Here is a 27,259-nt window from a genome sequence, read left to right on the forward strand (position 1 = left end):
TGAAATCGTCGATGGGACTGGCCCCCTCTTTTAAACGGCCAAGCGTGGCCACCAAGGTCGATAAGTATCCGTGCCCTTTGGTAACACCCACCGCTTCCGCTTTTGGGTGCACCACGGTTTACCGGAAGTCACCAAACACCGTCTCTTTTTCAACACCTACCTACAATCAGCTATTTCAACCACCCAACATGACTAAATCTGCTAATTTTGACGAATCTCGCATAGCCGAAGCCTGCAGATTGGCTTCGGGCCAAAAGAGACCGAATATCACGAAGATTGCGCGTGAATTCAACGTGTCTCGCACTACACTGGCCGATCGCGTCAAAAAGGCCAAAACGCCTGCTACACCCACTACACCACTGAAAAATGCCCTTTCGCTATACCAGGAGAAGGCCTTGACCAATTGGATAGTCCAAATGTATAAGTGGAATCTACCACCTACTGCCGGGGTTATCCAGGCGTGGGCAAATCGCGCGCTTGAGCGAGCGGGCCGGGATAGGCAGGTTAGCAAGATGTGGGCGTACCGCTTTGAAGCGCGTCTCCCAAAGCACCTGAATCTAGCCCCAGTGAAGCAGAAGACCAAGGAGAAGAATCGAATCCAAGCTGAAGATGCAGGGCTTCTTGCGCACTGGTACGACCAGCTTGCAGCTCTTCTCTATGGTGTCCCCGCACGGCTAGTATACAACTTCGATGAATGCGGCTTCCAACCCGGTCAAGGGCAATCTCGAAAGGTTATTGGCTCTAAATCATCTTGCCCTGACCTAGCCGAAGGAGAGAGGGGCGAGACTATTACTGCAGTTGAATGTATTAGTGCAGATGGCTGGCTGATGGACCCGCTCTTTATCTTCAAAGGTAGTGGGAAGAATCTTATGGAGGCCTGGTTCTACGGTAGTGAAGATCTCCTACGCGAAACTGGCACTGCAATCTCACCAAACGGCTGGATTTCTGATGAATTAGCCCTATCCTGGCTAGGCTATTTCATTACTGCTACTACCGATCGGGTGAAAAGGGGCGAAAAGCGCTATCTTATATTCGATGGCCATAGCGCGTATCTTACCCTCGAATTCCTACAGAAATGCGAGGATAATGCGATTATCCCATTCGGCTTCCTACCTCATTCAACGCATCTCTGTCAACTACTTGATGGCAAGCCTTTCTTGAATTATAAGCAGCAATTTCGGCTTATGAATAATGAGCTATCCTTCTGGGGTGGCCAGCCGTACGGGAAGGCAGATTTCCTATCTATAATTAGCCCGATTCGATCGAAAACCTTTAGCCAACGAATTATTCGCGATTCTTTTAAAGAGCGTGGAATCTGGCCGGTTGATGGTAGTAAGATTGTTGAAAATCTTACGAATCAACTAGTAATTTCTGATATCTATGCACCTAATCTTCGGTCGCGTACGGCTACACCTACTTCTACACCATCTCCGCCACTAAATCTCTCGTCTTCTAGTATTGAAAATAGCCCTCCAAAATCTATTGAAGCACTAGAGAAGAACCAGGCGAAGATTTACAAACACCTCAATTCTCTTTCAGAGAAGATGCAGCGAGATCTTACCAAAATCTTCGCCCACCAGCGAGAGAAGCTTGAAGAGCTTGCCATGACCCAAGATACAATTCGGCGAATCAGATCTGTACAAGAGCCAGTACGTCGCCAATATACTAAGCGGCAGGTTAAACCGCTTAGTCAAGATGGTATATTGAAGCCTCGCGATGCAAATCGATCAATTCGTGACAGGAAGGCGAAAGAGATGGCTAAGGAGGAGAGGAAGCTGGCTAAGCAGTTCGAAAAGGCGTATGGTTTTAAACCTACAAAAAGGCCTGCTGAGGCTATTCAACGGGCAATTGAGAATGAGGAGAAGGCGAGAGAGCAGGGAGATTTTTTTTTTATTGATAACTAGCTAATTGGTTGATTAATTCGGTGATTTCTTGAAAAAGAGACGGTGTTTGGTGACTTCCGGTAAACCGTGGTGCACCCAAAAGCGGAAGCGGTGGGTGTTACCAAAGGGCACGGATACCCCCGCCTGGCATAGTTTGATTGGTCAGTTCATTGCGGATGTTACGACTATTAAGTCTTACATAGCTATGTGGAAGCTTCACCAACGAACATTATCAGATTAAAGTCTGCCTGATGACGAATCTTTTACAGATCTTTTAAAACCACTTGTTGCTCTTGGCAGTCTGACCGCTCTGAAAGGTCAAACCCACTTCCATCACGCAATTATAGCCCTGATGAGCTCTTTGTCGGAAGCCTCTAAATTCAGCTTAGCATATAGCAACAAGATACTATTGCCTATGAGATGCTTCCTTGCAAATCATATGCCTAGGCGTCTGTTATCATCTTCGGCAACAGATTGCCGAGGAGGCGGCCTGAGGGCCCGAGAACGGGGTGGCTTCTGCAGAACCAAACCTCCCATCGACCGCGATGATTCGTCCGTCTGCCGGTCGCTGGATTTGTCAGAGAGGGGAACATCCATCTTATCTGCACGTGACCTACTACGGGGTCCCGAAAAGAGTAAGCGGTTTTTCCTCGGCCATTTGAGTCATTTCACTTTCTTTCAGTTCTTGAAAGTCATCTTCGCGGTGATCCTGACTGGCGAGACGCTCGTTTCCGATGGCGCCAAAGCGGACTCCCACCGAGACGTCCCCGTTGTTGGGTGAGAGCAACGGGAACGGCGCTGCGTCTAATGGGGCGATTGTCAGCCACGATGCGGAGTCAGGGGAGCCAAGACAGTCGGTGGAGGAGCAAGGGAAGGAGCCGTTTCCTGATGCGAAGAAGCAGCTCAAGTATATTGTTCCTGCGATCTCGATAGGTGTATGAACTCTCCTTATTCTGTTTCAATTATACTTGCGGGTCGTGGCGAGGATGTCGCAACACCTCGGCTAATGCTTGGATTATAGATCTTCCTATCTGCAGCCGATCAAACCATTATCATGGCCAGTTATGGTCAGATTGGAAGTGATCTGAAAGCTCTTAATCTGACCAGTTGGATTGCGACTTCGTACTTCTTGACTTTGACTTCGTTCCAGCCTCTGTATGGAAAGCTGAGCGACATCTTTGGTCGGAAGCCCTGTCTGCTTTTCGCGTATGCCATTTTTGGAATCGGATGCTTGCTCTGTGGTCTAGCTCGTAATATTAATGAGCTAATTGCTGCACGTGTATGTTTCCTTCGAGAGACTCTTTCTGAAATTCTCGAGGGTTCACCGCTAATGGTTCTCTAGGTCTTCCAAGGCATTGGCGGCGGAGGCATGACCACGGTCGTCAGTATCTTGATGAGTGATATTGTTCCCCTGCGAGACCGAGGGGTCTGGCAAGGCATTATCAATATCATCTATGCCACTGGGTCGGGGATGGGTGCACCTCTCGGTGGAATTTTGGCCGATTATATCGGTTGGCGCTGGTATGAGTTATCAATGTTTTACTAGGTGGCAGCGGCCATTCTAACATCATATATCAGGGCATTCCTCGCGCAATTCCCCATGTGCATTCTTGCTTTCATTGCGGTCTCGGTGATGCTCAAGCTTCCAGCACGGGAGAACACCCACTGGAAAGACAAGCTTCGTCGCATTGATTTCCTCGGCGCAATCGTCCTGGTCGGTGCTGTACTAGGCTTCTTGCTTGGTCTGGACAGGGGTAGCAATGTCTCATGGACCTTGCCTCTGACAATTATCTCGCTGAGCGTTTCGGTGGTCCTTTTCATTGCTTTTGTTTTAGTCGAGATCTACCTCGCAGCCGAGCCTTTTGCCCCGGGCCATATTATCTTCAATCGGACATTCTTTGCCCTCTATGGCTGCAACTTCTTCAGCTTTGGAGGGTGGCTTGCGGCATTGTTCTATATTCCGCTCTATTTCCAGGCTGTCGATGGTGTTTCGGCCACTACCGCTGGTCTGCGCCTTCTGCCATGCATTTTGGCCGGTGTTTCCGGCTCCCTGTTTTCTGGGTTTATCATGAGGTGGACTGGAAAGTATTATTGGCTGACTGTCATTGCCTACTCTCTCCTGACAACCGGTTGCTTTACCATTTATATGTTCTCGGGTGGTGTTGAAGCCAGCGTGGTTCCCATGATCATCGGTACTGTCATGTCGGCATTCGGAAATGGAATTGGTGTCACGACGACTTTGATCGGTTTGAGTGAGTCTCACTTTTTGTGGCACCAAGTTGCTCTACCCAAAATGGCTAATCCTTTGTTCAGTATCGAATGCAACTTATGAGGACCAAGCAGTCGTAACTGCGTGTTCATACCTCTTCCGATCCCTGGGCTCCGTCATTGGACTCTCGCTATCGTCGACTGTTGTTCAGCAACTACTACGCGAGGGATTGAGGGAGGGCTTGCGAGACAGCAAAGATATCGATCAGATCGTCAATGGGGTCCGAGAAAGTCTCGACTATATTAAGAAGCTGGATCCCGATCTCGCAAGGATTGTGCGTGGATGCTATGGGTCGTCGGTCAACAGAGGCTTTGCTTTCATGGTCGTCGTTGTGTTTTTTGCATTGTTCAGCGCCTTTTTCATGCGGGAAGCAAAGCTCACCCGTTAAACAGCCTTTGATGCTGCTTTAATAGTGGTTCTCGAACGGAAGATAACTATTCCGCTGCATGGTTGATGGGGTACGAAAATTACATATGAGGTGATGAGATTGATTGAAGGTGCATCGTTCCTCTAGTTGGAGGTTGGGGATGAGAGGTTAAGATTGTCCATAGTGAGCGCAATAGCGAGCTCCAAGATATAGCAAATAACCATTTCTCGAATTCTTGAACTAAATCTGGAATGAAAAGCCAAATCGAGTAGAGCAGCAACTTACTCCAACCTGCTTACAATTCCTCTAGGCGGTAAGAAAGAGGCTGCGGTGACGCCTGAAATTCTGGGGTTTCTGCCCCAAGCTTCCACCGACTTCTCCGTGAAACATCCATCCTTCACTCACCTCACCACCACATCGAAAATCTTATCAGCCCTCCTAACCGGCCAGAAAACTACAGCTCGTACATACGACATTAAACCGACTTGATCATGAGCTCCGCTCGATAACCGTGAGGTCGTTTGTGCAGCTCTCAACAGCTCCATCTCCGTGATGTCTGAGCCGCGCTCGGGGCCAGTGTCCTTAGCACGATATCGGCCCATCCTCTACCTCTTCACCGGTGTCGCTGCCGCATACGCCCTCGTCTACATTCGCAATAATGTCATCTCGTCGCAGTCCTCCTCGCAAGTCCCGCTTCGACGCCGAAACGCCGTGCGCCGCCACAGAAGATCAGACACCGAGGAGCTGAGAATCATAGACACACCATCCTACCGTGCTATAGCGCATTTGGAGCTATTAGAGCGTCAGAATGGTGTGTATGGGACATTCCGTATCGAGACGGAAGATGGAAGGCGGGTGGAGAGCGGACTTCTACCCTCACTCCTCGCGACTCGCGACCAGCTGATGGAAGAGGTCGGTGTCCCCCAAGACCACGCTGAGCGCATGCGCGAGATGATGGAAGACACATTTCTCGAATCTTTCCTAGCGCTTGATTTCCCATCGGTGCATATCTTGCCAGAGAACAGTGCCGAACGAACTTATCTGACGGAGCAGTTGCAACGACGAGGAATCTCAGGTGCGGGAATTGAGAGGGCGCTGACACGGTTCAATGCGGATGATAACTACGGCGATGAACTTCGACGTCGACGTCAGAATGGGGAACGTGTGACTCTCTCCACGTCAACTTTCCCCGATGTGGCAGCGCCGCCCCAAAACCCGGAGGGTGGGGAAACAGTGGTTGATGATCAGAGCGTTTTCTCTTGGAGAGACGGGAATAACGACTCTTCCCCCACGCGGGAAGGTCAAAATCTGCTCAACTTGCTGTACCATATTGCAGAGGACCAGGCGCGGCGGGATGGCTATATCCATCGGGGAGTGACTTGCAATAGCTGCGGCGCCATGCCTATCCAGGGTATCCGCTATCGCTGCGCCAATTGCATTGATTACGATCTCTGCGAGACGTGCGAGGCATTGGGAGTACATATCAAAACACACTTGTTCTATAAAGTCCGCATCCCCGCCCCATTCCTAGGAAACCCGCGCCAATCCCAGCCTGTTTGGTACCCTGGAAAGCCTACAATGCTGCCACGCAACCTGCCGCGTCCTTTAGCAAAGCGTCTCATGCGTGAAACCAGCTTTGAAAACACCGAGCTCGATGCTCTCTGGGATCAATTCCGCTGCTTGGCAAACTACGAGTGGGCCGACGATCCAAACAAACTTTACATGGCCATTGACCGCAAGACATTCGACCGATGCTTCGTACCCAATACGTCTATTCGCCCGCCTCCTCCAAGTCTCATCTATGACCGCATGTTTGCTTTCTACGACACAAATAACGATAACCTTATTGGTTTTGAGGAATTCCTGAAAGGCCTAGCCAGTCTAAACAACAAGAGCAACGATGAAAGGCTGCGTCGTGTCTTTCGTGGATACGATATTGATGGTGATGGATATGTGGAACGGAAAGATTTCCTTCGAGTTTTCAGAGCCTATTACACTCTTAGTCGAGAACTCACTCGTGATATGGTTGCCGGCATGGAAGATGATTTCCTCGAAGGTTGTGCTCGTGATGTTGTTCTTGGTAGCCAACCTATTAGCTCTGCGTTCCCAGGCAGCATTCCCTCTGGTGAAGTCTCACGAATTGGCGAAGGCAAGCGCATTAACCAAGAAGGCGATATGGAGATCGTTGACAACGGGGGAATCCTTCGACGGGACGGCATCGATTCTGGGAATCGACATTCCGTTGTCGGGGATGCTTCTGTCAGAGAGCAATTTGGTCGTACCAGGCCGTTGTTCCCATCCACATTACGTCTTCCCAATACTGCCACTGAGCCTCAGCAACCTGGTCCCACACAGGGTGATGAGGTCGAGGAGGACGAGGACGAGGACGCAAGTGACTCCGACGAGTCAAGCTCGTCGGCTGTCAGTGGCAATTGGCCGCCACCAGAGCACGTCAATGCTGAAGACATAATCGAAGCCCTCGGAACGTACGTGCCCCCTCAGGAAATAACCGACCCGGTCGACAGAGCTCGTATCGTGACAGCCGTTTACAACAGAATGCGTGACGATGACCGGAGACGAATCGAGGAGACCCGCCGCCATGGAATCGATGAACGCTGGCGGCGTAGGGCGTTTTATACCGATGAGGAGGATGGCGCCACTATACCCGACGGCTACCAACCAGACCCTACCTTCAATGATGACCTGACTGATGAAGCCTCTATGGACGAACCATCCGCTATCGAATCACACCCGCCATCACCACGCTCCCGGTCTTCGTCTAAGGTCCGCTTCGAGGATGATATCGCGGACGATTATGATGTGCGGTCCAATCCCTCGACATCTTCTCGTAGTATCCCAGTTGGTGAGCGTTGGGGTGGCTTTGAGATTCCCGAAGTTGAGCGGGATGTCGGCAAGGAAATTTTGTACCAGGTCACGCAACAAGGCTTCAATGAGCTTCTCGATGTCCTTTTCAAACCAAAGGAAGACTTGATGATGGAAGTTCACCGAACGCGGGCCGATCGCAAAATTTGGGCCCATGAGATTGAACAACTCGAGAACTCGCGCTCTCAGAAGATATCACTCCCCGCCAAAGATGGAGTCGTGTTTCCAAAGGATGAAGAGCATCTTCAAGAGATCACAGGCGGCAGATCGCTGGATGATCTCTTGAGTCATGCTGGGTATGCGGTGCACAGCCCGACTTTGGAGCCTGTAGATGCTCAACCGGTCTTGGCACCTCCATTGTCAGATGGCATGACACCAGATGATGATGTGCGACCAACTCATCTTGCCGATCCTGAGCACGAGGATGGACTTGGTCACAATCAGCCTTTTGAGGAGGACGACGACGATGATGACGAAACAGCATCCATTGCTAGCTCATTCGATGTGGCAGACCAAATTTCCATCTCCCAGTACGCTTCTTTCGAGGTGTCCTCCAATGTCGAACCTGAGTCTAGCATCGACGAAATATCCGACAACGATCCCACGCTCCCACAATTCCGCCCTGACTTCGACGCGGTCCGTCCGCGTCTCTCTTTCGTTGAAGAACCTATGGTGGCACCAACCGATGAAGACAGTATCTTGTCACCCTCTGATCTTCCCAGCCGACTCCGCCTACAACCAAATAGCACCACCTCCCTCCCGGCACCCTCCTCTCCCCACTCATCCTCACCAGAAGCCGAGGAAACCGCTCCAAAACCCCCTCCTTCACCTATGCAACCACTTCCACCTCCCCCCAAATCAAAGAGTCCGCCACACAAGGCTGTCGCTCCGCGTCAACCCACTTCACGAACTCTAGCCCGGTGGGCCTACCTAAATCGCCTCGAGCGTGAGGCTAAGGAACGTGGTGGTAGCGGGGCCAAACTCAACTTTGAAGAGTTCTCGCGTCGGATGGCAGCTGATAAGGGCCGTCGTCTAGCTTTCGTGGCAACTTGGATTGAGATGGCTAGCTTTTGAGGTGTTATCATCTGAATGGTCACTAGGATTGGTAGATAGTCTTGGATCCGATACCTGTGTATATTATTTCTCTACCATCATGATCGATGAATCTTCCTGAACAGTTTCACTGGCTTTTTATAGCACGTATACTACCCACGGTATCCAATTTTCTCGGCATTGCTTTTGATAGATGCACTAGGTAGGTACCTAGAGGAACCGTTCTCGTTACTGGAAGCTACCTAGGTAGGTTGTGGTAAGAATTCGAGTTCCGCGGTTTGTAAAGACGAGATCCATTTAGGTCGGTCCCGTCCGACACTTAGCTAGAACTAGATCTCTAACTTGCTTAGGGTGCCTACTCTTGATTGAGGGTCTGGTTGGGCATTTCACTGTGTGCTCAGATACTATCTGTTTCGTGTTGGTTCCAATATTACGCATCCGTTGTTTGGTTCCCAACATCTCGACTTATACCTATATATATACAACCCCCATCCTTATGTGCCAACCCGACGCAACAGGGATTTTCAGAACTCCTCGCTGGACTCAAGACGATTTGGGTTTGATTAAATACTTTGAATAGTGCAATTGACCACACCAAATAACTCCCAAGGCGGAATTGAAGATGGCTCTGGTGAAAATCTGTGAGCTTTCCTGATATATATATATGCTGATTTATATAGCATCAATTCGACCCTTCATACATCAATTGGCCGGATGGTGTAGTTGGTTATCACGTATCGTTAACACCGATAAGGTCCTGGGATCGAGCCCCAGTCTGGTCACATTTTTTGGCCTTTTCAGCCAGCCAATGGCTCTTTCAGGTTGAGTTTGAAGGATTTTTTACGTGGGTGGAGCACGACCATGGTTTAGGTTATGCCAAGGTCACGTGCAGAACGAGTATAACCGTGAATATCGTGGTGTTCTAATAGTGAGCAATAATATCTAATAATAATACACATTCTACAGTGAGGCTTCGGTTTCTTAGCAAAAAATTTCGACGGTCTGGTTGACCAGTAGGTCAAAAAATGTGAGGCGAGAGAGAATCGAACTCCCAATCTTCTGGAATCTCCATTTACTGGAATCAGACGCGTTACCTATGATGATGAATTAGTGGACAGCTAATTGGTTGAGGGACCCACTCTAAGAACTTACCATTGCGCCATCACCCCATGTGATTGGGGTAGAGGGAAATATTAGCGCAGACAAGAGAGAATCTATCAGCGAGCTAATGATTGGCTGGCGGAAGTATAATACTCCACTCCATATTGTATCATCAAATCACGGGGTATGAAACGCGCAGAGCATTCGTTTATCTTGCATATGATCTGGTTCGGAATTGATCGTGATCTTGCTCTTGCTCTTGAACCTTTCAATTATTCGTCGGACTTTTCGGTCAATCTGCATCCTTACTGCAAGGTTTCAGTCTGCTAGGCGTCCAGGGACTACCAAGCTATGATATTGAAATCAAATACAACGTTTTATTGTGAAACAAAAGAATTTTAATATCAAGACTCGGTCGTCTGCTACATGTCATATACAGCTGGATCGATCTACATAAAGTGTTTGATTGGAAAATTACGTAGACGATGTTATGCGCGTGTACAATAACATTTCATGCAGCCTTATGCAATAATCACGTGATCTCGGCATAACCTAAACCATGGTCGTGCTCCACCCACGTAAAAAATCCTTCAAACCCACCTGAAAGAGCCATTGACTGGCTGAAAAGGCCAAAAAATGTGACCAGACTGGGGCTCGATCCCAGGACCTTATCGGTGTTAACGATACGTGATAACCAACTACACCATCCGGCCAATTGATGTGTCAATATTTGAGTTGATGCTCTATCAGACAATCCGCCATATTAACAAGCAGGTGCTGCAAATCTCGCGGTATCATAGTCAATATGCCTATGATACATACAAAACTCTTGATAGTTACACCACGTATGATCCAACTTTTATGAGTCATGGACTCGAAGCCACGGTCCGGGTGGATAGTGCGACGCTCACCTATCAAGACAGAGCTTCTCGGTGGACACATAAGTACTCAGCAAGCGATTGAGTATGCGAACGACTATTGCGGAGCGAAGCAGTGTAATGCATTGCAGTCTGAATACCTACCTGTAAGACGGAATTGCATACATACATTCGATTGGTAGGATAAAGTGATCTTCGTTACTTAACTAGATTTACCATTGTTACGTCAAGAGATCCCGCCTAAGTGCACTTCGCTTTCCATGTGTGTTCATATTTCTTTCCGGGCGACCTCTATTTCGGGTTAGGTAGAGGTTTGCTGGATAACTATTATTACACAACCTTGAAAGAGTTTTCAACTGTATATATTTTCCGCACGAGTAACCCTCCATTTTCACCCTCTGATTTTGCATTCGATCACCAGGTTGCCTTCCTGTTTGAACTTCTTTCCAATCAAGTATCTTCTAGAAGACTCTGTAGTTACATTTATCACCGCCATGCTATAGAGTAGGGAGGTAGCAGAGCGATCTAATTGAGAAGAGAGCTCTTAAATAAGGCGTTTTGTAGTTTTGAACGTATACCTACTGGCCCTTCTTAAGAGCTTTTCCAATCAAATACTTGGTGCCGCGAGCCACAAGAGTATGGTCGCACTTCTTCTGCAACATACAGTGTTTAATGGAAGTCAAGTAGTAGCTCAAAAGGCTCTGATCACATGTGTTATTATAAAGACCAAGATCCAATTCCACTGTATGCTTCAACAGGCATATCGAAACTGGAAAAGAAGAGGTAAGGAGTGGCAAAAGCAAAGGGAAAGACACCTAAATGTGGGAAAGCTAGGCTCTCTACGTGCGACAGATTCTCCTTGACAGGCTAAACTCAGGATAAATAATACTGAGCTCCTTTGCTTACGCACAACACATCTTTGGAGGTCATTACAATGACCGTGTTTTCGATATCCATCATATATCGGAGGTCTTACACTTATCTATCTCATCGATATTTCTATCGGAAGCCTGACTGCCCTCTTCCCATCAACTTCTTGATTCCCCCTCCTGTATTCCCGTACCCTCTGTCCTCCTGTGACTTCTGTTAGGCGGCACAGGACAACGCCCCACTTAGGATTCTGCTAATGCTGATCGAGAGGCTGAGTTATGGGTCTCTCAAGTTTCCATCGGACCCATGCTACCAGTGGCAATTTGACCATGGAGGTATTACCGGAAGTTCACGATTCCCATGTAGTGAGAGTCTATCTTTGCCCCCTGGTGCAATACTGGATGATACGCTCAAAATATTGGAGACGTGGGGCTATATGGCCACTTTCACTGAAGATCGCATGTTGGTTAACTGCACCCGTGGAGTTCGCCCGTTCTGTATCGTACTAGAGCGGCTCTGCCCCAACTCATTTCACTCTGCGTAAAAGAGCATGCAAATGCAGATGCGGGACCGATGACGCCAGAAAAACAAGGCATCGATGGGTTATAGTCCCAATATCAGGTATTCCAATCACTCTCCCCCTCATATGGCCTAGTGGTCTCCCGTCTAGGATTGACCTTTGGGTGTGCCCTGGGTATGGGCAAACATATGGGTACAGGTACAGACCTCTAGTGTTGAGCATGACTCCACGGATGGTCGGGCACATCCCTAGGCGGGGAGAGTGGGCGGGTGGGCATGCGAGGTGGTGATAGCACCTCCTCGTGGAACATGTTTTGAGGTTTTTTCGTTATAATATGTTCTTTCGGCTTAGATTATAAGTGTTTCTATTTTTCTTTTAATCCTAAGAGGGTGCTAGAAAGGTGAGAGTGATACTATGTATAGTTAATCATTGTAAGCAGGCGAAGGGTGTCCTGAACTCCCGGTTCGACGTGATCAGGAATTGGGAGTATGTAATACAAGTCCATGTTTACAGTCCTGTGTTGATAGTATCTCAGAGCAAAGATCCAGCAATTCTCCTCATAACCTTTTTTTTTTATTTTTCATTTTTATTCATTTTTACTTCTCAAAACCAGTATTCGGGGGCTGAGTGAGAGACTGTGCCTTAAGAGATATGATCGAGATTATCTTAAACCTTGGATTCCTCCAACATGAAGGAAGTTGGCCCACATAGATATGGGTACATCCTTTGACGTCTCTAATAATGGACTCGTGGATGACCACATGAAGCAACCGTACAATAGGGAAAATAAGTAATTACTTGATCAAGCCAAGTCGCCGCTACAAGGGTCTAGTCACGGATCTTTGCCCCATTGTCCTTTACTTTGTGAATAAGATGATTACGAAATATGAAAAGTGGAAGTCATAGTGACTCATACTGGAACAACCTTCCAGCGGCTATAGCATAATGCCCCTTGTCTTAAGCGTCGTAACTATATCAAGCCGTGGCTCGGGGAACTGCTCTGCACCAATTTCTTTGTACAGGGAAGCTAATTGCTACTTTCGGCAGTATGCTCGTCCTCGGTCAAATAGAGAGTTCTGCTTGGGAATCCATAGGTCCTTTAAATGCTTTGAAGCTTCGTTCATCTTATCTCTACTAAGAGCCGCCTAGCGCTAGTAAGCCCAAAGGAATTCAAATGCAAAAGGCAGCCAGAAAACGCTGAGACGCAACAAAGTACTTCGAAAGAAAATCCAGAAGGAAAATCGAAAATCAAAAAGAACCTCTAGCCAAATCCAACCAGTTCTCCATCACAGCTTCTTCTCCAATTTCTTCAAGAACCGATTCATCCCACTCTCCAACTTCATCGCATTATCTTCTAACTTCCTCGGCCGTTGTCCAGGAGCCTTCATCGCCTTCTGTGCATACTTTTGTCCATGCCCACCGGCCTCCGCCTCCGTCGGCCGATACAACTGGCTGTGGATATCATATTCAGAGGAGACCGCCGGCTGCACTTGCGCCTGCGCATAAGAATAATTCGAGTACCCGCCAATCGGAACATCCTGTCCGGGTTGTTGGGGCGGAGACTGAGGGGTTCCGTATACTTGCTGGGCGTAGAGGTGTGCATTTGGATCTTGTGGTGGGGGTGCAAAGGTCATTGCAGCCTGACCAGGGGTACTCGGCCAGGACTGACCCGAGTGTAAAGATTGCGAGTAGCTGGGAACGGCTCCAGGGCTCTGGACGCTTGGTTGAAGGGGGAATGAGTTTGTGTGGGCAAGCCCGGCGCTTGGTGGCGGCGAGACATAACCCGTTGGCACGGTGGCAGGCACGCCCTGGGCATAAGTTGGTGGAGGTGCAAATGAGCTGAGTCCCGGGTTACTGCCCATTTGCTGTGGAGGCGTATATGGGATACCTTGGTCGGCTGCTAGGGCGGCTGCGAGGCCAGTTCCCTCGGTGCCATCTGCTGGAGGAGGAGTCTTCTCGCGGTGCTTGATTGGTTCTGGGGCTGCGGGAGCTGCTGGGTTGTATGGCAATGGCGCGAAGCTGGCTGAATCTCGCTTTTCCTCCGCAGGGGCCTGAGATCCAGAATTGACGGATTGCTGGTCGGCTGCTGGTCCGCTCGGAGGTGGAGGGGGAAGCTCATGGTCTGTGGAGGACCCTGTGTAGCTGGAGCTGTCACTGCAGGGGGATTCGATCGGGAGTTGGGAGTTTGTCCATTCTGGTAGGCCGGGTCGGACACAGCGACGTTCTCAAGTTGCTGAACGACTGAGCTCAGAGGCTGGTCTAGTTGAGGATTCGGCCGATCAGTCTCAAGCTGAGAGACCGGCAGCACACGGCCGACCGTGTCCAAGAAGTCGTTGGCATCATCCAATGTCCAGAAATATATATCAAGTGTATGTAACCGATGCAGCTCATGGTGGCCACTGCGCGGGTTTGCATTTGGTAATCGCCAGTCATACTGAGAGACCTGCTGATGGGCCGACCCAGCGGTTCCATCCACGGTCAGAGTGCAGTGAGTTGGGAAGCGGGTCGAGTGTCGTATATGTGCGTTATTCAAGACCCCGTAAAATGCATCCTGGGCTGGCGTTCCAGGGTTGTTGGCAATCTCGACCCGGGCCTTATTCTGGGACGCATCGTGATATACGTATAGATAAGACCCTTTATCAAATCGGTGGTGAAGGGGCTTCGGAGTGGGAGCAGTGAAATAGTAATGGATGTCGGCGAAGCTAAAGCATTCATGCTGTTAGAGCTTGCGCATTGCGGAGAAGCACCTGCGGGGGACCGTTAGCTCGACTCACACAGTTACGAGACGCTCCTCGCCCGGTTGTAGAGGCATGTTTGCCTTGTTGTATAATGGAAAATGCGGAGAAGCGGAGGGAGGTGGAAAGTGTATAGTATGTATGAGAAAATCAATCGGAGGATTGGAGACTTACGACCTGCAGCTACCTTTATAGCGAGGGGTCGAATGATCCAAGCCTGTGAGATTACAACAACCGCCGAGTTGGACTTGGGCGCTTACAGAGTGTGATGTGATCGGAAGTGGGGGAGACCAAGTAAACACTAAGTTCTGGGTACTGACCACGCGCATAGTCCCCACGCGTGGGGAGAAGTACTGAGTACCAGGGCCCGCGGAGCGCGGGTGAAATGGCGAACTGGCGAACTGGCGAGTGCTCGGCCGGAAGCTTGGTTTCTCCGAAAATTTCCATCGCGAAGAGCTGCGGCCTCGCCATTTTAGGATCAACCCCGACCAGTTCAGCCTCGCTCAATTCCGCCATTCTCACCAGTGTGGTGACTCTAACTCTCGATATTCCTCGGGCCTTCCGTGAGATTGGCTTGATCCCGCCTTCGAGTGCCATTCGGCCAACGTCTGCTCGCCACACTTTCCTCCTCCCCCGTTCAACGGCCCCCGAAGGGCCAATTGCTCGCAACAACCACTCAAGATGTCTCTCGTCAACCTTGCCTCCGTGTGCGCCCACCTGAACAATGCCACCAAGGCCCGCCTTGGTCTCACCTCGATCCCCAACAGCAATCTCCACCTGAAGCTGTGCCAGGCCCTCCAGAACTCCGGCTACATCTCCTCCGTCGTCCGCGGAGGCCCGACACCCCCTCCTACACACCCTATCCTCGGCCATCCCACCGCCAACGACGAGGTGGAGGGTGTCGAGGCTATTACTCGGGACAATGTCGCCTCCCGTCGCCTCTGGCTGGGTCTGAAGTACTGGCAGAACGAGTCCGTCCTGCGCAAGGTGAAAATGGTTAGCAAGCCCACACGCCGGGTTCATCTCAATGTCGAGGAATTGCGTCGAGTCGTTCGTGGCGAGGAAGCTGGCTACGTGGCCGGCCTGCGATCCCCCGGTGAGAGTCTCTACCTGTCGACGGACCGGGGAGTCTTGGAGGCTCGCGAGTGTGTGGAGAAGAAGCTCGGTGGCCTGGTCCTCTGCCGGGTGCTATAAAGTCGTGTGATGGTGGAAAAAATGGTGGTCCCTCTTTGCCCTTTGCTTGAGGGACCATTTTTAGGGTCCCTTTGTTCTTTTCTTTTGCATTTACCCTGGAGTTTATCGGTTTGTCGCAGCGGGGTCTCCTCTTGGGATCCGTTTTGTTCTTTGCGACTGTTGGGATAATTGCCTCGACCGAGGATCTGTATATTAGATGTTTGCGTGTATCGCATTTTCCATACTCTGCTCGGGGTGTGTTGCAGAGTTGCCGCTTGATCACGGCGCCGTGTATAGATTACGATTTAAAAACATGTCCAGATCCTCTGCTTTCCATGGAGTGTGCTTATTTTGATATTGTGTCTACCAGTTTTGTTCTCGTTCTGGAAGTAGAATGAACGCATCTGCTGTGGCTGTTGATCCGATCGTGGCACATCACTTTGCAGTCACGCGCCTCTGGTCGGTCCTCGGCCTACTCCCCATTCAAAACCCAGCGAGTATAAGCGCCTCCGCCAACCTGCTCCCTTCGAGGCTTGCGACCTTTCAAGTGTTCGATTATGTCCGAAGGCAATATATTAGCATCAAAGAAGGTCGTCGTATCGGGGGGTACGGGGTTTGTGGGCGCTGCCACAGTGCGCAGCCTGGCTGAGAAACACCCAGGCTGCGCCATCACCATCCTTGATCAGAGTCCGCCTCGGGCCCAACATGCCCTACCAGAGAAGGTGGATTTCGTACGAGTCGATGTCAATTCAATGAGTGAAGTCAGCAAGGCACTCCAAATGATCAAGCCGGACGTTGTCATTCATACTGCAGGGGTTGTTCCACATCTTGCCGACCGGTTCGGGCGTCGACTGGAGCGCGAAGTATGGAAGACGAATGTCCAAGGCACAAAGAACATGCTCGATGCAGCCGTCGAATCTGGCGTCGAGGCGTTCATCTACACCAGCACCTGCTGTGTGACGACTGATGACATGAGGTTTCCTTATCCCAATATCAACGAGGCATGGCCAACATCGCCAGCCTCTCTGATATATGGCGAGTCTAAGGTCATTTCTTCGTATCCACTATGCATTGATTTTGCACATTTGCGTCGTTAAAGACAAAAGAAGCTAACGATAACCGAATAGGCTGCAGCAGAGGCTCTGGTCCTGCAGGCATCCAGCAGTAAGATGGTGACCTGCGCCCTTCGACCTTCGGTGCTCTTCGGACCCGGAGACTATCAGCTGATTCCATCCATCCACGCATGCATTGCCAAATATGAGACTTGGTTCATTATCGGAGATGGATTTAATCTCTGGGATGTTACCCACGTGAGCAATGTCGCCGACGCCCATGTCCTCGCAGCAGAAAACTTGATGACATCTCGCACGGCGGCGGGTGAGGCCTTCTTCATCCAAAATAACGAACCGATTACATTTCGGGATTTCTGCCTGGCCATCTGGGCACATTTCGGGCATGTTCCGTCCTTCGAGGTTCATATCCCGGAAGCACTGGCATATGTGGCAGGGTTGGTGTGTGAATGGGCCACTTGGGCGACGAGATCTTCCACTACTCTAAGCCGTGGCAGTGTTCGAGATGCATGCGCTATGCGATATGCCTGCGGCGATAAGGCCAAATTTATTCTGGGCTACGAGCCGCGGATTGGCATTGAAGAGGGCATCCGGTTGAGCTGTGAAGTAAGCAAGGACCCGACCCTCCATCCAGGAACCCACTCTTTCCCCTCGTTCCACTCCTCCTACTGTCTGTTTGACGTTAAGTGATTGCGAAACCTAGCAGCTGATGGAGACGTAATAGGAGTATGCCCATCGTATTGGAGTAGAAATACCTTCACGACGACCGTAAGGACAGGCGGGTACACCTAGTGAGGTTCCGTTCAGCTAAACTTTCTTGTCGTCTCTGGGCTGAGGAATGGATTCCCTACACAGAATGACTCCGATGGATATGGTTTCCCCCAAGACCACGCTGGCTCCGTTGACTTAAGAGGCGTTTCTTAGCGCAGTTTCAATAATTGCCACTTGATTAAGATATCTAGAACCTAGGACCCATGTTACCCTGGTTTCCAGTAAGACATTGGGCGGACCATTGGGCTGCAAGACCCTCTCTCTCCTGGTTGTGGCTCAAGGCGGCTCTCCACCTCTCCACTAAAGCGAAGTTTGGGGCCCGGGTGATCGCAGTTGCGATATAGAAATGGTCCATGCGTTGATTGGGCCCCAACGGCCGTGCATGCCCAATCGCGTATGATCCTGTATGATCGAAGCCCATGGAAATGCGAGATCCCAGTGAAAGAGGAGTAGAAAGCAATCAAAAGAAAGCAAAGTAGCGCGGGCTTCGACATCACGGAGCAGCATGTGCTTCGCCTCCACCGTCAGGCTCATCTTGTACTCCTTCGCTTCCTCCTCTTTCCAAACTTCCATGCTCTCTTTGCAGATCTTCTACCTGTGCAGTCAGGTCGTCATCATCCAACAATATGCGAAGCCTGAATATCCCATCATGTCCTCCTACCCAACTTGCTGCCCAAGCTTGCGGCCCGGGTCTTTGTCAAACCAGATTCAAGTGGCGTTGGCTTGCCGTTGGTCTTTGCGACCCCCCTAATCAATGAGGATCAGAGCTTCTGGATAGCAAAGTCGATCCCCATTTGATTCAAGGTGGGTTCATCCCCCTTTCTCCCCAGTATCCAAGAGCCGCCCCAGTCCGTTCGAAGCCACGTCGAATCAACGCATTCCATGCACTGGAGTCGAACTCGATCGATCGAGATCTACTTGGAATGCACGCCTTTTTGGCACAGAAGTCCTACTAGATGGTTCTCTGTCCGACTGAGCACAGTTTGATGCTACAGAGGAGCAGTACCTAGCCCACGAGTGCGTTATTTGCCAATTTACTTGCTCCACTCCTTACCTTTGAAGGTCCTCTAGCGCGGCTCTTCATCCACTTGTGGGCTGGGATTTACCAGTCCAGGAGGAGGCGTCAGGCACACCTGCCAAAAACGCTCGACCCGGGTTCTCCTGGCCATATATTACTGGAGATGTGACCAGCCAGCGCTTCTTCCCAAGCGTGGATTCGTCTACCCTGTTCATCCTCTCCCTTCTATGCTTAAAAATAGACTCGACGCCCTCTCTGTTGAATTGCTCCTGTCTTTCTTCATTTATCTGTCACCGTGATCAGCCGGTCACTTCGATCCTTTCTTCATGGTTCCTGCCCTAGCTCCCCATTTTACAGCTGTTCCATTAGGCTTCCAGCCACTATCTGCAACACAAGTATCCATTGGTTCTCGAGTGGGCTCAGTCAACAGCAAATTGGATATTCTGTCTCGCTCTAGGTCAGCACAAACGAAAACTACCCCGTCCCTCCATCGTTTCCAATCTCTACCTCTATTTTTTTTCTTATTTTCTCTCCCTTTGGAAAGTCTGTCAATGGTACTGTACGCATACTCATACTTCATAACAGCGCCATGGCTCAGCATCCTATGTATGCTCCATCGGGAAGCTCTCCTGTTATCCACCGACAAAGGTATTTTCACTACCTATTCCGACCTTTCCCATCCCCGAAATTCATCTGAAAAAGGCCACCGAACTTTCTTTCATTGCAATTGCTAAGCGGTAGAAGGGCGCCTTCGGCACCTCGAGCCTACCTCAGGGACAATCGCCAGCTTGTACCACTAGGAACCATAGATTTCGAGGCGCGTGCCCAGTACCATGGATTTGCAGCCCCTCTTGATAGCCACGGCCGTATTATTCCTCAGCCCACAGGAAGATTATCCTATCCGCCAGCTGGACAACCAATTACCCCGGTTCCAATGTACTCTGACTGGAACCCATCCCCACACATGTCGCATGAGCCACTGCGTCATGATACTAGGCCACTGAATCCCTCGGAGAGCCCGGAATATATCGTGGAGAGAAACAGCCGACGAGCTTCTGATGCAAGCCGCGGGGGAACTCAGTACATTTCCCAGAGGCGGTCCTCAAACCGGGATGAATTTGATGGCCCCCATCAAATCCTGGATGCGCCTTCTTCTCGGAACTTCCCAGCCCGGGAAGAGGAGCTGCCCCAGCTCCCTACTAATCTCGATGCCGCAGAACAAGACAGGATCTTGCACGAGGTCAACGACCGCCTATCGCAGTGTGCGTTCGACTTTTTTGCGAGATACCAGTTCCCTATTCCTATTGAACAAGATAAAAGGCGGGTTCAGGTTCCCTCAGACCGTGAGTGGAATGAATGGGTCCACCTTCTGAAAAGACTGGCAACTCGCCGGCGCATCCCGCGTCACGCCCTACACAATGGCCAGATCAAACAGCTCATTACCGTGCTGGAAAATTCCCTGGAAATGCGCCACGCTGCTAAGCACAGCTCTCGACCCGTCAAGGATGACCGTAATGTGCTACAGCTCATCTCTGCTGGCACGCAGGTTGCCAAGATTCTCAAGGATTCTAGCGCAATGCAGTTCTTCGACTGTCTTTATGTTGACACGGAGAAGCTGATCAGCGAACGCCGCCGTCGGGTGAGATTCGCAGACCACTGAAATCCTGGATGGATATTCTTCCCTGATCCTGGATAAAATGTGGCCTTGTCATTACCTTCCCCTGGATTATCCTGCCTTGGACACCTAGTTTTCTGTTTTTCTGCTCTTTCCACGGATCACATCGCCTTTTCCGCTGTCCACTTGGAAGACCGCTAAAGAAAGTTCCCTATCTCATTTTTCTATTTTATCCCAGGACTTGGCCAAACCTCCGTGGCTCCTCATATCCTTGGATTCCAACCCATGATGGATGCCCGAATACATCAACAGTACCTGAAACACGTATATCCCCACACATACATCCAATCTAGCCTTGGGCGAACCGTTTCCTACTTTGGATGAGCCATGGAATGGGGGGTTAAATATACGACTCATCAGCAGGAACAAGGAAATGGCCAGCTATAGGAAGGACGACATAATACTCTTTGTCGGATTTTGAACCCGTCTTGATTATGTTTGTTGGAGTCTTTTGCTTTTTTGATCGGGTTGGCTGTGTCTTATATTTTGTTTGTCCTGTTTTAACTTCATGTATTATCTGATTGGCATGACTATTATGCACAATTTACGGAATAATATTAGCCATCAATCTGTCGAGAGATAGGTTAACGAGATCTCACTTATCGTTCTGTTTGCTTTCCAGACTTCCTGCTGTCTTCATTGACACCGGCGGAAGGATAAGGACGGGTCCAGTTTCCCAGGTCGGTTCTCAGTGCGAATGATGAAAGGTCTCTTTCGGTCGGTTGTTGAACTACTATTACTTGATAGTCCCTGGACATGGGAGACGAGGGTTTCACTTAGGTTGTAGGACGTGGGTTATTTAAATCTTTCCTCTGTCAACTACTATGTCCTTCCCTCAATTTCTACCGGGAACCGCTCTATCGCACCTGGCTCATCTACCATCTGCAAATGATTGTATCCGACAATGTTAAGTTCATGTGGAGGCTTCCAATAACCCTGACTTGATTGAAGACTGACATACCAAGAACTGACGCACCCTCGCTGCTCTTCGATGACAAGTATGGTGGTTGGAGATGTTGACTGTTCTAGTAGCTCTTCTGAGCTCTACGAAGGGCCTATCTTGACCTTACCAAATACAAAATTCTCTTTTTATTTCTTTATTGACCAAAAAACATTGAATTACGGCTTACCTCGCTGGAAAGAACGCCGCGATGCGTTCGTACAGACCGTCACAATTTGAGTATCTCCTAGAGCTCCGCTCCGCCAGACACACGGCTTGTATATGAATCCAAAACTTGGTTGTATATGAACTAGGTTATTACGCAAATAAAAAGCGCCTTTTCCATGACCCAATCCGCCTTCCTGGAGTGGTTAACATATTTGTCTTTCATTCTCTCTTTTTCAGCACAGAAGCCGGTTCTATTTTTTTTCGCTATCATTTTGCTACGTTCATAGATTACAAATCTTTTGACCCCAAGATAGAAGAACTGCTGCAAATCGACGAGACCATTTGTTAGGATCTTGGCTCTCTTAACGTTATGTGCGCTACTTGTATCGGTCCCGGTCGTGTCTGAAAGCTATGTTCTACATATCTGGTCTTGTGACCTGTTCGGCTAAAAAGTGCGGGCGAAGGTCGTAAGCCCGTAAGATAGGTACAGCCCTTTCCCCAAAGAACAAATCGACCTCGGAAAATATTCACACTCTGAGTGAATGGCATTGACCTACTAATACACAGAGGCAAGCACGGTCTCTCGGTAACAAATAACAATTGACGGAGTGAAATATGCTCAACCGAAGAATGCAAACTTAATCGCTCAATAAAACCATATGCTCTCGATATCAACTCGACAAATATAAAAGCCGCATGGGGAATTCTTGACCTAGGTGTCACGAGGAACTGAAACCTGGCACACGAAACCTGGGGGCAAAGCAGAAACAAAAAGACCCTGAGATAGAGGACATGAATGGCCCGAGAGGACAGCGCGTCATGTGAAGACCAGAGGATATGAAAGCCTGGAACTTAATGAAGAAAAAGAACCAAGGGTATAAGCACAGAAGATTAAAAGGGTTTGTCCCAGAAAAAAAAAATGGAAGTGAGGTGGACGATGATTCTAGCTCAGGGCCAGACTGGCAAAGTCAATGTCGACCGTGTCCGACTTGGCTGGAGCTGCACACTCTACAACTGGGATAGACTCCTTGGGCTCCTGGATCTTCTCGGAGACCTGAGCTTCGCTCAGATCCTCCATGATCTCGGGTACATCGTCAGTGGAAGCCGAGGTCGAAGTTTCAGTCTGCTCAGTGAACACGGGCTCTGCCTTGGAAGTCTCCTTTGGTTCAATGGGGCTGGCATCCTCGGCAACGACGGGCTCGGTGGGCTCCACAACGGCCTCAGAGGTAGTCTCCTTAGGTGCCTCTGGCTCGGGTTGCGATTCCGAGGACTCCTTCTCGCCATTGACCTCAGTGGTGGTTTCAGCAGGCACCTCTCCGATATCCTTCACCTCAGGCACACCCTCCAGCTCAGCAGATTCATGCGTCGTCTCAGTAGAAGAGACCTCAGCGGGAGCCTCCCTCTCCTTGGTTGTCTCCTCTTGATGGCCAGATGTCTCGGGAGCATTCGGGGCGACAGGCTCAGTGGAAACTTCGACTACGGCCTCTGTGGCAGTTGGCTCGACAGCCGGCTCGGTAGGCTCGGCAACTGGCTCCAGAGAGAGCTCAGGCTTAGCTTCGGGGATGGCTGGCTCGGTTGGCTTCTCTACCACGTCATCAACAGCTGCCTTGGAAGTGACCTCTGACTCGGGCTCTTCAACGGTGGCATCGTCGGTCTCAGGGACAGAAGGCTCTTCCGGGATCGGCGCGGGGACTTCCTCAATGTTCTCCTTCTCACTCTCCTGTCTGTTCTGAGGAACCTTCACTTCTTCCTTCTTCGATGGACCCTCCTTGCTGGCTGGCTGAGCCTTCTCACTTTGTGGCTTCAGAGCCGCAGGCTTTGCCTTTGGCTGGGCCACCCCGCGCTCCGAAGCTCGTCCCACTGACTGGCGGGGAGCCTTGGAGGCTGCAGGCTTGGGAGGAGCCTTGACATCGGTCTTCTCGTGGGTCTTGCTAGCGGAGCTAGCTGTCGGACGCATCATCCGAGCAAGGAAGCTTTCGTTGACAGGCTTTGCGCCAATGTCACTGACCCGAGAGCTGGGCCGTTCAGGGGCGGGCTGATGTGGAAGGGAAGGGCGAGAAGACTGTCGCCGCACAGCCGCTGCAGGAGCTGCACTCTTCAGCGAGGATGGCTTTCTCGTGAGAGTTGCGGCTGGCTTTTCGGTCCGTCCCGTCGCAGGTCCAGCGGTTCCGTGCTTGGCATTCGACGATTGGGTTTGTGCGGCCATCGAGTTGGGCAGGCGCACAGGTCTGGTGGGTGATTTGGATCGAGGTTTGGAGGCGGTGGTGCTGGTCGATGGTTTGTGAGCATCAGCGGATGGGGTTGCGCCCCGAGTCGCGCGGGTGGTACTCTTGGTTGCAGGGTTGAGTGAAGGGCGACTGGGTTTGTGGGCAAGAGAGTTGGCCCGTTCCTTTGCGACTTCGCGGGCTGAGGTGGGTTTGGCACTTCCATTATTGGTGGTTGTTCTTGACGAGGTCGAGGTTGTAGTGTGGGGAGTGGGTTTGGTGGTAGCGCTCTGTTTAGCTGTGTGAACATTGGAGGGGCGCTTGCTGACTGTCTTTGGTGCCGCTTTCTCTTTCTCAGATGAACCTCCAACGTCCGCAGTTGTCGGCGCACCTGAAGATGGCTTTTCCTTTTTTGCCGCCGCAGCCTCCGACTGACCAGCACTTTCAGCAGGTGCCACAGTCCCTTGGCTGTCACTGATCTTCCGCTGATTTGTCACCACTTCGGATTTTTCGGTGACTTTATCTGCCACTCCATCAAGGATGCTTGTTTGAGACTTGCCATGGCCATCTGGTGTCGGAGAGACCACGTTGTTCTGACGGCGCAACTCGATCTCCTCCGCATTGATCTTAGGCCCAAAGATGCCAGGACTGTCACTCCGGCCACTTGTGTTCCTGAATGGTGACCCCGGGCTTGACCCAATGGCTCCATCCACCGTCACGAAGCTGGCACGGACCTTGGATAGCGGCCTGGTCGAACCTGGGGTATCTGAGCCAACGGGGGATCGGCCCCGAGATGGTGGGGAGGTAATCGGGCTCTGGCTGTTCTCAAACTTGGCCAGCAGGCTGCGAACACCAGGATGGGCGTTGTTGTCCGACATGTTTTCGGAATGGCGATACAACGTCAAGTGGTCAGGGGCATCTAGGTATCGGATTGAGGGGAAGTCGGGGCACGCGTGGACAGCTCAGGGAGCGCGTCGCTAACGGTGGGATGAGGCTGGATGCAATTATCAAGCCCACTGGAACCCCCTCCTGGGGTAGAAACCGTGAGAGAAGACAATAATACAGAGAGAACACGGTGTTGCGAACAGCAAGTATGGGCGTGGAAAGGGAAGGTTAAAGAAGAGAGGCCGATCCGGACACTAACGCGCTAGCGAATATTAGCGCGTCCAATGGGGGTGAAACAACCTCGCCTTATACAGTCGTAGTGAGGTCCCCTCCCTTTTTTCAGGGGCCAACCCGGAGGTTTCGGGGTTCATCTGTCTGTAACGATGGATTCATGATCTCATGCCGGTCTTGTGCTTCTGAAAACATGGCCTCATCTCGCCTGACTACTGCTATGAGCTGCCTAGCGTTGACTGCAATTAGGCCCGGTGCATGTCCTGTGCAGGGACAAAGCTAAGCCAAAGGAATATGTGCCACATCCAGTCGATCTCGTTTCTGGTGCCATGGTCCAATAGTGCCACCTCCTTACTGGACTTATGCCACATCAAAAACAAAAACCTCCTGCTTGCAGCCAAGTGTAAACAATGGATCGCGTCCCAAACTCCGCCCGCGCGTGAAACCATGGTCCGGGAATTAACTTAGTGCCTCGCCAGCTTTTTAAGAGTCACCATGTACACACAGAACAGTACATCATCCATCTTCCCCTCATGATTATCAGATGCTAGCCATGTTCTAGAAAACTGCCTAGAGTGAGGAATATGTATGTCCCCGCTATATTTAGGGTGATCCTTCTGAAAGTCAAACAGAGTGGAAAGACTCTATATCTTATACTCCGTACTGTGTCTAGGTCAATTTAGAGACACTAATGACCCGATACATACACATATTCCTGCATGAAAGGATCTCACATGAAATTAGTGTAAATGTATCTTTCCATGATAGCCAGGCATGCAGCAGATTTGATCATCGGCCATGGCTGCTTGCATGATTCCCTCGGGCCGGTTTAACAAATTACCGACATTATGTCAGCAGCCATGGAATGGGGGGTTGCCAACTAACTAGTCCTAGTTATACGAGGTTTGTCAAGCTAACCCTTTGTCTGTGCTGATGGATGATCAAAGATGGTCGGAGTACCTCACAGTAGTGGCTGTGCTACCTGCGTGAAGCGTCGCATCAAGGTATAACATATGCGTCCCAAAACCAAGCAGCACGTATACTGACCACGCCTTAGTGTGATGAGAGATTCCCTGGATGCGCTAAATGTGAGAAATATGGGAAACCATGCCCAGGATATGATAGGGGCTTCAAGTTCATTGCTGGGAAGCCTTACCGTACCCCGAGGCAAAAATCAAAGACAGACACTGGCTCATCAAGCGAGGAGCGGTCAAAGACCGGGAGCCCAACCACGAGCGATATTTCACAGGTCGGCCCGCAGGCGGTTGTCTTGAAAGAACAACCGTGGTCTTTGACTTATGGGGATGTCAATGTCATGCAGAGCTTAGAAACTCTCATTGACCAGTTTTCTCAGCCAGGTCCATCCTCCCAGAAGCATCTTGTTTCCCAGTGGTTTGGTTTCCTGCCTTCCGTCTATGGCCACAGCCAGACACTGGATGCTTCGATCAAGTCATTCGCAGCACATCATTTTGGAAAAGTCTTTCAAAATGATCAGATGATTGCCTATGCTCGAGCTGCCTATGGAGAAGCCCTGTACAGACTCCGAAAGGCTTTGAAGAACCCCTCGGAATGTTTCTCTTCACATGTCTTCTACTCAGTTGTATTGCTGTGCTTGTATGAGGTAAGTGAAGGATTGTCTCTATTGATGAGCTAGTACATGAAGATCTGACTCTTTAAAGCTGTTTACCGATACCGAGGATCCAGAGTCCTGGATGAAGCATGCAAAAGGACTTGGCCAGTTAGTCAAGATCAGAGGACCTGAGCGGTACCGCAATGACCTGGATATTACTCTTCTGAAGGTCTCACGAGGCCTAATTGTAAGTTATGCCTCGTTTGAGATGTTCTTTAACCACTTCTGACAGTACTAGGTTATGCACTCTATGTTCTCTGGTGAACCTTGCTTCCTTGCAACCGAGGAGTGGCATCAGATGATGCGACAGCAGCGTGTTCCTGGCATCTCGCCCGATTTCCACAATTCGGTGGAGCAATTCTTTGCGTACTTCACTTATGCCCCGAGCCTGGTGCATAAATTCTACCATCTAAAGCACATCGACATTTCCACGCCAGAAGCGTTACCAATTATATCCGCCACACTGGAACAGGCACTCGACCTACAGAGTAAATTAGCACCATGGTACGAGCAATTTTCCCGGATTGCACCACCTCCGCTCGATACTCTTGCTTCAACTGACGACCCCTTGTACCCGATTATCTTGACATACTCTGATATGAACCATGCGAGCATCTATTGCGGCTACTACGCCTACATGGTTATCATTCATGAAATTTTGAAAACCTTTGGGTATCCCGGTCCACAGGCCGCGATGGTGATATACTACCGTGATCAGATCTGTCGATCGGTTGAATATAGTAGTGTCGGTGTCCTTGGTCCGTATCGACTAGGTTTCCCTCTACGAATTGCCATCGAGGTTGCAGACTCTGCGACGAGATTGTGGATCTTGGCTCGTCTGGAACAATTCTCGAAAGTCTACGCTGCATCAGAGCCTAAGAATTACGAACCTATTATGCCATGAAATATCGAGTAATCTCAATTACCAACATTCT

The 27,259-nt window shown here is 50.2% G+C and overlaps 8 protein-coding genes across 8 annotated transcripts; 6 read left to right on the forward strand and 2 right to left on the reverse strand.

Moving 5' to 3' along the window:
* Positions 1 to 2,617: 2,617 nt before the first annotated feature.
* Positions 2,618 to 4,540, forward strand: N7458_010163 (putative MFS multidrug transporter; the record flags this gene model as incomplete). Its single annotated transcript, XM_056913545.1, has 5 exons — positions 2,618 to 2,818; positions 2,905 to 3,162; positions 3,226 to 3,404; positions 3,462 to 4,135; positions 4,197 to 4,540. 5 exons carry the CDS (start codon positions 2,618 to 2,620, stop codon positions 4,538 to 4,540), a joined length of 1,656 nt encoding a protein of 551 aa, XP_056762394.1.
* A 531-nt stretch (positions 4,541 to 5,071) lies between these two features.
* N7458_010164 (EF hand domain protein) lies at positions 5,072 to 8,476 on the forward strand (the record flags this gene model as incomplete). The annotated part of the gene is made up of 1 exon (XM_056913546.1): positions 5,072 to 8,476. The coding sequence occupies one exon, from the start codon at positions 5,072 to 5,074 to the stop codon at positions 8,474 to 8,476; it is 3,405 nt and encodes a 1,134-aa protein (XP_056762395.1).
* A 4,634-nt stretch (positions 8,477 to 13,110) lies between these two features.
* Positions 13,111 to 14,636, reverse strand: N7458_010165 (uncharacterized protein; the record flags this gene model as incomplete). The annotated part of the gene is given in 3 exon segments (XM_056913547.1): positions 13,111 to 13,946; positions 13,958 to 14,526; positions 14,599 to 14,636. 3 exon segments carry the CDS (start codon positions 14,634 to 14,636, stop codon positions 13,111 to 13,113), a joined length of 1,443 nt encoding a protein of 480 aa, XP_056762396.1.
* A 604-nt stretch (positions 14,637 to 15,240) lies between these two features.
* N7458_010166 (mitochondrial 37S ribosomal protein uS8m) lies at positions 15,241 to 15,753 on the forward strand (the record flags this gene model as incomplete). The annotated part of the gene is made up of 1 exon (XM_056913548.1): positions 15,241 to 15,753. The coding sequence occupies one exon, from the start codon at positions 15,241 to 15,243 to the stop codon at positions 15,751 to 15,753; it is 513 nt and encodes a 170-aa protein (XP_056762397.1).
* A 536-nt stretch (positions 15,754 to 16,289) lies between these two features.
* On the forward strand, positions 16,290 to 17,492 carry N7458_010167 (uncharacterized protein; the record flags this gene model as incomplete). The annotated part of the gene is made up of 2 exons (XM_056913549.1): positions 16,290 to 16,778; positions 16,860 to 17,492. 2 exons carry the CDS (start codon positions 16,290 to 16,292, stop codon positions 17,490 to 17,492), a joined length of 1,122 nt encoding a protein of 373 aa, XP_056762398.1.
* A 2,063-nt stretch (positions 17,493 to 19,555) lies between these two features.
* N7458_010168 (uncharacterized protein) lies at positions 19,556 to 20,251 on the forward strand (the record flags this gene model as incomplete). Its single annotated transcript, XM_056913550.1, has 1 exon — positions 19,556 to 20,251. One exon carries the CDS (start codon positions 19,556 to 19,558, stop codon positions 20,249 to 20,251), a length of 696 nt encoding a protein of 231 aa, XP_056762399.1.
* Positions 20,252 to 22,317: 2,066 nt separating this feature from the next.
* N7458_010169 (uncharacterized protein) lies at positions 22,318 to 24,456 on the reverse strand (the record flags this gene model as incomplete). Its single annotated transcript, XM_056913551.1, has 1 exon — positions 22,318 to 24,456. The coding sequence occupies one exon, from the start codon at positions 24,454 to 24,456 to the stop codon at positions 22,318 to 22,320; it is 2,139 nt and encodes a 712-aa protein (XP_056762400.1).
* A 1,185-nt stretch (positions 24,457 to 25,641) lies between these two features.
* Positions 25,642 to 27,228, forward strand: N7458_010170 (Zn(II)2Cys6 transcription factor; the record flags this gene model as incomplete). Its single annotated transcript, XM_056913552.1, has 4 exons — positions 25,642 to 25,698; positions 25,752 to 26,315; positions 26,374 to 26,511; positions 26,563 to 27,228. 4 exons carry the CDS (start codon positions 25,642 to 25,644, stop codon positions 27,226 to 27,228), a joined length of 1,425 nt encoding a protein of 474 aa, XP_056762401.1.
* Between the last annotated feature and the right edge of the window lie 31 nt (positions 27,229 to 27,259).

The sequence above is a fragment of the Penicillium daleae genome (genome assembly GCF_028827525.1).
Source record: "Penicillium daleae strain IBT 16125 chromosome Unknown utg000008l_segment0_segment0, whole genome shotgun sequence".
Classification (NCBI taxonomy): Eukaryota; Fungi; Ascomycota; class Eurotiomycetes; order Eurotiales; family Aspergillaceae; genus Penicillium; species Penicillium daleae.